The 12,109-nt window shown below is 44.6% G+C and overlaps 2 protein-coding genes and 1 long non-coding RNA gene across 3 annotated transcripts; all 3 read right to left on the bottom strand.

Moving 5' to 3' along the window:
• Positions 1-3,234: 3,234 nt before the first annotated feature.
• Positions 3,235-4,002, bottom strand: LOC122942108 (oocyte zinc finger protein XlCOF15-like). The gene has a single exon (XM_044299605.1). It carries the CDS (start codon positions 4,000-4,002, stop codon positions 3,235-3,237), a length of 768 nt encoding a protein of 255 aa, XP_044155540.1.
• Positions 4,003-4,046: 44 nt separating this feature from the next.
• On the bottom strand, positions 4,047-9,159 carry LOC122942107 (oocyte zinc finger protein XlCOF7.1-like). Its single transcript, XM_044299603.1, has 3 exons — positions 9,133-9,159; positions 8,939-9,059; positions 4,047-4,534 (listed from the first exon to the last, which is right to left on the bottom strand). The coding sequence occupies exons 1-3, from the start codon at positions 9,157-9,159 to the stop codon at positions 4,047-4,049; spliced, it is 636 nt and encodes a 211-aa protein (XP_044155538.1).
• A 9-nt stretch (positions 9,160-9,168) lies between these two features.
• Positions 9,169-11,592, bottom strand: LOC122941379. The gene is made up of 3 exons (XR_006390439.1): positions 11,455-11,592; positions 11,122-11,359; positions 9,169-9,283 (listed from the first exon to the last, which is right to left on the bottom strand). It is a non-coding gene; the product is annotated as an uncharacterized LOC122941379 (long non-coding RNA).
• Between the last annotated feature and the right edge of the window lie 517 nt (positions 11,593-12,109).

Genomic DNA, 12,109 nt, shown 5'->3' with positions numbered 1-12,109 from the left:
AATCAAAACAGGTGCCAGGGGGGAAATAATACAAAAGGGGGATAAGAAAAGGGAAGGGGGGACCACGAGTCCCTGCCCACCCTCCCTAAGCCGTCGGGTGGCCACCAGACTGTTGGTACCATCAGGAATGGGGAGGGGGTAACTCCAACCCTACCTCTGGCCCCGCATACCAACCCCATCTAAACCTTCAACTTTTAACCCTTTATTTTGTTGGGTGGTAATCGGCCACAGCTTTATTCAAATGGCAAAAACCATAACCTTGAACCGTGCTCTCTGCCAGCCGCTGGTCTCCCAGCGGGCGGATCCGCCCATTTTTCTCCAACACCTTTAAGATGTAATAACTTGCCGCCACGGAGGAGAACCACCCTCAAACGGGGCTCCGACCACCACCCAACAAAAACATGGCCTGCTCCACCCCATCCTGAAGACCTGAAAGGAAAATATCCAAACCGATATCTGTCAGATGCACCCCATCGGGTCTCATTAATGAGCGATTATCGCCTTCAAGCTGCCGGTGTCTGACCACCACCACCCCGGGACCTAACAAAACAGGATACGGGCATTAATCGTCCTCCTACATCGCTCGACCGCCTCCCCACCCTGCCATACAACACGAGAGACAACCTCGGACCATACCAGGACCACTTCACGAAAAAAGGAAGGGAAACGCTCCAAATCGGACCAAATGAGGGCCAACAATTCCACCAGGGGCACAGAACCTATATCGTTTCCCCCTGCATGTAAAACCAGAATAACCAGGCCACTGGCTGCAAACCAATGTCGACCACTTGGGACAGGAGCTGAGCCCATCGCAAACCACGGATTCCTCTCCAGGATACATCCACCTCACGGAAGCCGAGGGATCTCCCACCGGGCCGGCAATCAGCTCTCTGGGCCGCCCAGAACACATACGAATGGCCAATAATCCACACGGCGGGACGCCCAGGACCTGCAAGAAAATAGAGTTAGCACCAAGCAAACGCCATATAAAACCAAGAGACTCCTGCAAATAAAACAGCTACATCAACAAAACATTGTACAAGTACAGTATACATCAATAAATATATATATATATTTTTTTTTTAAATGTCTTCATAACAGAAGGTCCGGTCTTATATACCTAGCAAAGCAAGCGGACTTCCACCTGCCAATCCTCATAACCTCCGATTCGGGTAAACCTGCCCTGGCCACTTCCGTAGCTGACCCAATGCGGAACGAATGAGTACCGAATTCCCTGGGATTCACACCAACCAACTCCAAACAAGATCGCAAAACCCTGGTGAACTGGAATTTGGTCAAGGGAGAACCATCCGCATGCGCAAAGAAATTACTACTCTCCGGGCGAACCGAACTATAGCTACCCACCAGCCTGACAGGGCAAGAAATACCCGCCACCGGATACAGAGGAATCCAGGCACCCCTGCCAAACTGGTCCGTCTTAGACCGCCTGACCCGAATCCTCAAAGAATCACTGCCTAACACCACATCCTGACAAGAAAGGCCCCCCGGTTTTCTTTGATCTTCTCCTTAGGAGCTAGCAAGAATAGACTTTCCATTTCGCATATCTATAGAGTGCTGCGTGAATCAGGTAATAAGTCCTCGGCACAGGTCCTTTTTAAAAGGTGGGAGAAGACGCTGAATATCAGTCGCACCTGACAAAATTCTGCAGGGGTGGCTTAGAGTGTGCAGGGCTGTTCCATGCGAGGTGTGGCGAGAGTCTCACTTGCGATTAATCCATTCGGCCATCTATGCCTTCACATTTCCCAGGAGACCAGGGGATGTGAATTTCCTTACTGCCTGCCCGAAATGTGCTTTGGAAAAGGCAGACTTAGCACCTCAATGCGCCTGCGCCGATGACGTCACATCTACACCCGGCGCAGGCGCATTGAGGATGGAGTGGCCGAGAGAGCGGCCGCCTCTCAGTGCGCCTGCGCCGATTAAAGACAGGTACGGCGCAGGCGCGAGATTTGGAATTCAAACAGGGCCAGCAGAGAACGATTCCGTTCCCTGGCCCTGTCAATCACAATGCGGAGGGGGCGTCATTAGGATCGGAGGATGCGGCTGCTACCAGCAAGTAGCCGCCCTACTTGCTGGTAGCAAGGTAATTTACATATTATAAAAATAGCTTTTTATCAAATTCTACTGAACCAAAATGAATATTTAGCTTATGTATGCAAAGCTCGCAGTGTAGGGATTATTATTAACCAAAACAAAAACTGTTTAGTGGGCTGACAGAAGCCCTTTAAGACTGCAGATTCACCAAGGATGTTCTTTATACGTTTTTTCTTTGACTGGAGTTACTCCTTAAAGCAAAAATGCAATAATTTCAGATGAGGCCATAAATAAAAATAGGTATTACCTAAGCAGCGGTTAATGACACTGTCAGATAGTTTTTTGTTTTTTTTAAGTTCTCGATTTAGTAAAATAATAAAATCTGCCAATATCACCTTACCAGTCCCTATTGTTACAATACTACAAGGTTCCCCCAATGGTCACCAACCTCAGCCAGCAATGAGCTAAACAGCCCTTTCTGCATGCTGAGATAACCAGAGGCCACCCAAGTGCCATACGGCAAAAGAACAGAAGCAATGGAGGATCGGTAAGATATTATTTTTTACCATAGGAAGCCATTTATAAAGAATGTAAACGGCTGGAAATGCCTTTATTAAAAACACATTTGATTTAATGTTGTAAAAACTACAGGCAGTGATGTTTTCAATGTAAAGTTACACAAATGTCAGAGTTACTCTACAATGACCTTTTCTGTTTTTAATGGCTCATGCACACGACTGTGATTGGGCCGGGAAGTGCGGTCTGTGTGTCCGCCAGATCTCCCAGGCCGACTGCGGCTCCCCTGCACTGAACTGGCTGTATCTTAGTGTTTTATGATGCGATCAGTTCAGTTCAGGGGAGCCATGGTAGACCCGGGAGATCCGTCAGACACACAGACTGCCAGGCCAATCACCGTCGTGTGCATAAGCCCTAACGGAGTATTATTGTCGATCAACATTAAACTGCCATGCAAAGCTCAGTCTTTATCTCTGCAGATGAACCTGTTGCACAGTTTATTCTATAACTCAACATTGCCTTGCAGAAGGTAACATTCAATGAGATAAAACATCTTCAATTAGTTTAGGACAACAAAATGAAGTTTGTACTTCATATCAAATCCAAGAGGCGACAGACAGTATGACCATGTGCAATGTATTACTTTTAAGCTTGTTGTGTGCTGACTTACTGATCATCCACCACTGTCATAAAAATTTCTTCTTTAAAAACACTTGTAGTATGATGTATATGAGCTTGTTGATGACGCACAAGTTGTGGTTTATTGGTAAACCTCATCCTGCAGGCAGCACAACAGAATGGTTTTTCTCCTGTGTGGAGTCTCTGATGAGCCTGGAGATTTCTTTTACAGGTAAAAAACTTTCCACACTGGTCACAAGAGAATGGCTTTTCCCCTGTGTGGCTTCTTAAGTGTGTATTAAGGTTCCTCCTGCTGGTGAAACTTTTCCCACATTGAGCGCAAGGAAACGGCCTTTCCCCTGTGTGACTCATTCGGTGCCGATACAAACTTTTGTTGCTATTAAAGCATTTCCCACATTCAGTGCAGAGAAATGGCTTTTCTCCTGTATGGATCCTCTGGTGGCTCACCAGTTCTGGTTTGCTGGTAAAACACTTATGACATTCTGAACAAGAATATGGCTTCTCTCCAGTGTGGATTCTTTGGTGGATGATGAAATAAGAGTGTCGAATAAAACATTTGCCACATTCTTTGCACGAGTATGGTTTCTCTCCTGTGTGGATCTTCTCATGCATGGAAAGATGTGTCCTTCTCTTGAAACTCTTCCCACATTCGGCACATGCAAACTTCTTGTCTCCTTGGTGAAACCTCAAATGTAAAATAAATTCTGAATCATTGGCAAACGATTTCTTGCATTCTGGGCAAATATAGGATTTTTCCTTTGTGTGAATTAACTGATGTTCTAAAAATCCTATCATACTTGTAAAACACATGTGACATTCAGAACACTCTTGGGGTTTAGTCACAGTTTGTGGCTTGCTTGCCGGAATACAAGCATATTCACACAAGGCATAGTCTTCTTTTTACCAGAAGGTGAATACTGTATATGGTCAATGGGTGAGTAGGCATCGCTGTCTGAGAAAGTTTCAACATCACATGAGAGGGATTCCTCCTTAATATTAATAGATGCGTCTTGTGGTATATGATGTGTGGGGGAAGAAATGTTAGCGTTCATGAGAATTACTTGTTCACCTGGAAACAATGTATCCTTAGTGTGGTGAGATGGATATTTCTCTAAGTGATGTGTGGGGGTGTACATGTTAAAATTGGTAATGCAACTTTCTTCACAAGAAGCTGGATCTTCTATAACATTTTCGAGACTCTTGATCATGGCTGCTTCATCCGTTCTGCATTGTGCAGTCTGAACATTTCTATCATCATCAGTCAAAAATTCTGAGAAAGGAACAGTGTTGTGGGAACGTTCAGGTATTTCTTCAGTTTCAGTGATATCTGTTAAGAGAGAAAAACAGAAAAACACGGTGCTTAATGAATATCAGTACTGACTGAAGTGTGGAAAAGGCTTCAGAGAGGCATTTTAGTAGAGGAGATTGGGGGAGGAGACAAATTGTAATATGTGGCAGATGTTAAATAGTGCCACAGTAGACCACACTATAAAAACAAAACCATACTTACCTCTCTAAATCTCTGGTTGGCCACAGACAGAGAGATGTCGTACAGACAATGACTGTCAGTAAAACATCTGCCCGTCCTCAATGGTAAACAAAATACTTCCTTCTTCTATGACAAAAGGAAAAGACGAAGATGATTATTGCATGGAAATAATCCAGCATGTCAGAAAGATTACTTGAACATCATTTTCACCTTACAATGACCAGTTCTTGCCCAAATGCTCAACAAGTGGGAATATCATTCTGCATGTTTGAGACATTTACACAAAAAACACTTTAATCTACATATACCATAAGAGTATGTTTGGTAGGGACTGACTGCTGCGACACCTATGGATGCCAAAACAGAATACACTTTAAATGGCAGCGACTGTGGGTATGCAGCCACTTATCTAGCAGCCACATTGAATGGGTCCACAATCCGGAAGATATAGAGCGGAAGGTCAAAGAAGCAATATGGAGCTTCAATTTGAATGGGTCTGCATCCACCAGCGCAGGCCACATGAACGGTGTCGTGCATTGGGGAGCGCAATTTGCAGTCCCCAATGCACTGCACATGCTTGTGTGCATGAGCCCTTACCAGGGTCTTGAACAGATGTTGATATCACAAGTGTTAGGTTGGAAAACCCCTTTAGCTTTTGGCTTAGGTCAAGTACAGATGTGTCCGGGTGAGGGAACTGGTGGAGTAAACTACTTTATAACATTATGCACAGGAATCACATGCTGCAGAAAAAAAATACATGGACAATAGGGCTGCAGTAAACGATTATTTAAGTAATTGAGTATTCTATTGATTCATTTTTACGATAAATCGAATAATCTAATAAGAAAAAACTTCTTAAAATAACGTATTGCTTTATAAAAATGTCCCCCTTTACCAGTGCCTCCTGTGCCATCAGATCAGCAGCCCCTCCATGCCATGTCCCCCAGTGCCCCCATGATGGCACTGCCATCAGCCCCTCCATCCAGATTGCAAGGATGTCCCCCTTCCCCAGTGCCTCCTATACAATCCACCATGTCCCCCAGTGCCATCAGATCAGCAGCCCCTCCATGCCATGTTCCCCAGTACCCCCATGATGGCACTGCCATCAGCTCCTCCATCCAGATTGCCAGGATGTCCCCCTTCCCCAGTGCCTCCTATACGATCCACCATGTCCCCCAGTGCCATAAGATCAGTAGCCCCTCCATGCCATGTCCCCCGGTGCCACCATGATGGCACTTCCATCAGCCCCTCCATGCCATCTAGACTGCCATGATGTCCCCCTTCCCCAGTCCCTCCTATGACATCCACTATGTCCCCCACTACAACAGATCAGCCACTTCAATGTTATAGATGCCAAATCACAGGTGCCCACCCCGCCAATAACTTTATACATGCCAAATCACAGATGCCCCATTTCCCCATGCCAAATCACAGGTGCCCCCATTTCCCCCAGCCCATGCCAAATCACAGGTGCCCCCATTTCCCCATGACAAATTACAGGTGCCCCCCCTCCTCTGCTAACTTTATACTTACCTTTCAGTGCAGAGTGCGCGACACATGGAGTCCGCAGGAGACGGTTCTTCATCCCAGCATGCACTGAGGACCTCATGTTTCACACAGCGTCAGCCAGCGCGCTGACGATGTGTGAACACAAGGTCCTGCATCGCGGTGCCGACGGGAGACCACGGAGCGGTGAGTGAGAAGCTTCAGTTCACTCACGCTCCGTGGTTATGTGATTTAAACGAATCCTTGATGCAGAAAAACTGCATCGAGGATTTTTTGCCTCGATTACATCGATGAATCGTTTCAGCCCTAATGGACATAAATACTTCCCTGGGAATGCTATATTGGAAGTACTCCCAGCATTCAGCATGGTCTTTATTGTATGTGTGCAATGATTGGGAATTAATGGACAGACAAATATAGAGTCCAGGAATAGAACAGATTTGGCAGGGGAGCTACTTACAGATCCTTAGATGTGTATAGTGTTCCTTCCTGCTTTATCCAGGCCTCCAGGGGTAGAACAGAGCAGATATCAGTCAATAAATCATTTTATGGGAAAAAGTATCAACTTAATGATGCTGTTGTAAAAGTGCCTCTTAGATTGACTTAGGTAAACCTTAAATGATAGGAAAGGTAAGGGCTTACCTATACTATGCAACTTACTTATCATGTGCATCCTTCTGATCGCCCTGATGCTCGTTGCATTGCTCCACTCCAAAAGCACATCACATGATGTTACAGAAGACAAGCCTAGATAATGCCCCGGATCGCTCCCAATGTAGTACTCGGTGGTATAGCCACACCATTATACTGTATGTGATGAATCTGGGGGATTTCATGCAGGTTTATTAGTGGCCCAAATCCATGGAAGATGTGTTTTTTCAGCACCAAACCACACCTATGAACATAGCCTGACACCTTAGAACAGGTGGATTTACTTCCATGCATGCAGATCACCAAAATATTTATGGATGATTGATTGTAGGCAATTTACAAGTGATAATAATATTAAGTATCATCATCATCATTATTATAAAGCTATGGAAACCTCTGTACTGATTATTTTTTATTATTCACCTGTTTTCTGAATGCAAAATTAGGAAAATTTCCAAATTGTTCAATAAAAATGTTCTATGATTTGCTTCAGCAGAGTGTAAGTTCTTCACCTAGCTTTTGGTGGTTCTCCTCCCTTCTCTTAATGTTAAAGACGCAGCAGGATTTCTTGTGATGTCCTGTTGTGGCAATTTGAGGGTTGTAATACAACCCCATTCATTTTCATTAGTTGCAAAGTGGGGAGCGTTACAGTGTGATCTCTGGCTATGTGACGTGTTGTGCCAAAGTCACCGTGTTGCCACATCCTAAATGAAAATAAATAAAATAGTTATTACATTTACAGTGGCCTGAAACTATATGTAAAGAGCCAGGTTTGGTGTTACTTATAAGGTCAAGTAGATATTCCTTTACAGATGCAGGATTTCGGTGGTTAAAGGAGTCTTCCAGTCTGTAGATATTGATTAGCTATTCTTTAGATAACCATCAGAAACCCGCACCAGTCAGTTGTATTGTGCAGCCACCAGTGCCCGACACTAAAAAGTGGACAGATCTGGAAGCAGAAGGTAGACAGAAGCTCAGCTCTCATTCACTTGATCTTTGTCAGCGCTAAACGTCCTGTTAAGCTGCTCCCATCATGCCCAATGCATCTTCCCATAAACCGGGAAGCATTACTTTAAAATCTCTCTCTGAGCTGTTCAGTCTCACATTTACACTGCATAATGTACACGTGCTACAGTTTTTAAAAACAAAATTCACGCTTTTGTTAACTATATTATCTAATTGTTTGGGGGTCTAACAATTTTCTGTGTTGTCTTGGCTGTGTGCTTAGAGTGATTGTTGGCAGGTGAACCTTTGGGCCGATTTTGAGGTCCGAGCACACTGGATCAGGGTTTCATTAATATCGCTGTACTTTTCTGCATTCAGCTTTACCTCCAACTCTGACCAGTCTCCCTGCCCCAGCCACTGAAAATAGCCCCACAGCATGATGCTGCCACCACCATGATTCACTGTACAAATGATATCGGGCAGGTGAAGAGCGTTGCCTACTTTCCTCCAGACATGCCACTAAGAATTGAGGCCAGAAAGTTAAATTTTGGTTTCATGCGACCAGAGAATCTTGTTTCTCACAGTCTCAGGTTTCATGAGACCAGAGAATCTTTTAGGTGCTTTTTGCAAACTCAAGCCCGGCATGTGTCTTTTACTGAGGACAATCTTCTTTCTAGCCATTCTGCCATAAAGACCAGATTATTGGAGAGCTGCAGTGATGATTGGCCTTTTGGAAGTTTCTTCCATCTCCACACAGGATCTTTGAAGCTCAGCCAGAATGCCCATTTGGTTCATGGTCACCTGTCTTACTAAGGCCTTTCTCTCCCAATTACTTAGTTAGGCGGGGTGGCCAGCTCTAGGAAGAGTCCTGGTTTTAGCTAACTTCTTCCATTTAAGAATTATGGAGGCCACTGTGCTCTTGAGGACTTTCAGTGGAGCAAACCTTTTTGTACCCTTCTCCAGATCTGTGCCTCCACACAATCCAGTATAAGACTTTTCTCTAACTGTATATTCAAACTTAGCTTTTCAGACAGGCTACATGTGCAACCAATACTAGGACTACTACTAGAGATGGATAAGTCAGCATGCGTGCTATCTTGTGGAATAGCGTACACGAAGAATGATGAGGTGTCCACTTACCAAGTAATGTAATTGTCTGGTGATTCTCCATGATATCCTTGTATAGATCCTTGTGTCCTTCTAAATACTCCCACTCATCCATGGAGAAATACACAGCAACACTGTGCCACCTTACAGACACCTGACACACAATAATCCATTTATTATCCAGATACCTTCAGAGCATTACTGTATAATGTCCCAGCATTGCTCACCTCTCCAGTTAGCAACTCAGTGATCATGTTGGCGAGGTTTCAAGATCTTAAGCTCATTAACGGGACTCCAAGAGCTTCTTAGTCTACGTGCTGCACAGGAATGACCACTATCTGCAAATTCCTCCCAAGACTTCCTCTGGGGTCCATAATCCTGTGTAATGATAAAACCACACACAATATACCATGAATATACACACACATGAAAAAGTCATTTTCACTGGCACACTGTAATGGCTTCATATTATGACTGTCAAAAAATCCCTACAAGCCCAACAAAATATAATGAAACGGTTTAACCAGTTCAAGACGGAGTCATTTACCGACCACATACATTACATGTACTTGTATGTCCTCTAGGGGTTAAGGGGACGTTAATCTCTCCCTGCTTGCATTAGATGCAGCTCAATTACTTGTGCCGCATCTGTGCAGGTCCATGCAACAAAGAGTAGATGTACACCAGGAAGGGAGCTGGTGTAGATCTCCGCTATAATCTACGCCAGCTCCTTGGCCTAGATTATAATGCATTTAATGGACTGCCTACTCCAGCACCTCACCGCTCGCTGCTTTGGAAAGTGGCAAGTGCAGAGGGGATGATAAACTCTGCCCTAAGGCCACATTCACAATACGTGGATTTTCACGGACCACGGTCTGTGAAAACCCGTCCTGCTGAGTGCAGGAGCGCACAGTGTCATAGGTTGCTAAGACACCGTGCGCTTCCTGATGCTTTACAGTAATACACTTGTATAGATCATATGAGTGTATTACTGTACAGCGTCGGCGGCACAAAGCGCACAGCATCATATCAACCAATGACGCCATGAACTCAGCAGGACGGGTTTTCACGGACCGTGGTCCGTGAAAATCCACGTATTTGTTAATGAGGCCTAAGCGTTTATTCCCTAGTGGTAACTGTGTCTGGATTGTCTGATGTGAGAAGTACAAGGTATAATAGTGCAATGTGTATATATATATGTGGTCAGTTATACATTATGGTGTGAGGTACACAAGGTAATATTGGTTTCAAATGTCTGCAGCAGTATATATGTGAGATATGAGTAAAAATAGGGAAAGGTGGGGGGATGAAGAGAAAGGAGGAGGACCTCCTTATACCACTCTACTCTAGTCTCTATGCTAGATCATCCTGAGGGTTTTCTCCATGCTGTTGGGGGTTGAAGGACCTGTGATGATGCTCTGTGCAGTTCCCTTACTAGATGTACAGGGCCTATGATGATGTCATGACATGTCCTGGCAGATGCTCCGATCTAACCTGGGAACTACATCATTCTTTGTGCAGTTCCTTTACTAGATGTACAGGACCTGTAATTACATCATCACAGGTCCTTTAGTTTTCTCCACTGATAATAGGGATACTTTACTGGAGCTGGACAGTAATGAGTGTAATTAGGGGGCAGGGCCTTTGGTTCACTGCGGCCCCCATAGCTGCTGCGTGGTCTGCCTCACCTCCCCAATTATACCTTAGAGGTAAATGGGAGATCATGTGACATAATTCCCAGAATCCCTTACTTCTCCGTTCATATCCTAGATAGAGGTAAGAGGGAGGACACGTTACATAACTCCCAGAATCTCTCACCTCTCCAGTCATATCCTAGAGCAGTGATGGTTAACCTTTTAGAGACCGAGTGCCCAAACTGCAACCCAAAACCCCTTTTTATTTATCGCAAAGTGCCAACACAGAAATCTAACCTGAATACTACAGTCCAATATAGTTTATCTTCCATGTACTTTATCATTTAGCTATAATCGCCTGCCTGCATTCAGTGCGCTGCCTGTACTGTTCATAGTGCGCCCTGCACTGATGAATGGCAGGAAAAGTCTAAGGCATGTTGGTACACCATAGAGTTTTTCCAGGGTGCCGATGCCCACAGAGAGGGCTCTGAGTGGCGCCTCTGGCACCCGTGCCATAGGTTCGCCATCACTGTCCTAGAGGTAGGAGGGAGGACATGTGACATACCTCCCAGAATCCCTCACCTCTCCAGTCAGCAGGTAGATGATCTTCAAGGATAAGTTTAGAATTCTGCCCATCATGGGCCTCGGGACCTCCTTGTCCATTCTTGGCGAGTTAGGAGGAGAATCCATAGATGGTGTCACACTTCTAAGACTGGACCTGAGAACCCATAATAAGGATGAGAAGACTTCTGATACCTGAAGTTACAGAACTCCTTTACTGCCCAGCCATTTCTTCAGTCTCCTGGAGTCACATCTATACCTAGAACATAACCATATATGAAATGTATTTAAAGGGGAGGGGTGAAGGGGTTAATAAAATATTACTGAAGGACATCCTCCAGAACTACTTCGCACCTAATTACAAATAACCAGTCACGTGACCCTACTTCACATAATGACGCAAGCGGGCTCAGTGACAACAGCAGTAACGCGTATTTTCATTCCAAGTCTCCAGCTGCCTAACCCGGGAACCACAGCTTCCACCGATCAAGCACTTCCGGTTTATGCGTTCCACACAACCTCTGCAGTGTGTATCTTGCTACTTTTAGTATCGCTTTGGACGCCAGGACTACAAATCCCAAAATGCATTGCTTATAGCTCACCCTAGTGAGATCTTTACAAAGCTCTTAGACAGCATTGCCCTCTTGTGGTTATTTCCGGTATTGATTGATTTATTTATTGCGATAGTTAGCCGTGCCCTTTGTAGCTGCTTCTCTTATAAGATTACTTCTGGATTATACATGCATTTCTGTGGTCCTTTCCTGACTATTTCTCTTGGTTATAGTTGTGCCTTTGTGGCTGTTCTCTACTCTGGTCGTTTTCTGCTCTTAATAATTTCTGTTAGGTTTATTGCAGCAACAGTATCCTTTTGTGGTTGCTTTGGACACTGCTACTTTCTACTGAACTGATCAATCAGTAAATACATTCATGCAATCATTGCAGCCAAAACCAAGAGTGGATTCAAAAATAGAGTAGAGGTAGTATCTGGTTATAATCCAATAGTCATAGG

This window comes from Bufo gargarizans, chromosome 6, assembly GCF_014858855.1.
Source record: "Bufo gargarizans isolate SCDJY-AF-19 chromosome 6, ASM1485885v1, whole genome shotgun sequence".
Taxonomy (NCBI): domain Eukaryota; kingdom Metazoa; phylum Chordata; class Amphibia; order Anura; family Bufonidae; genus Bufo; species Bufo gargarizans.
Note: the sequence above shows the minus strand (reverse complement) of the source record. Positions and strands in the feature narration are given on the sequence as shown.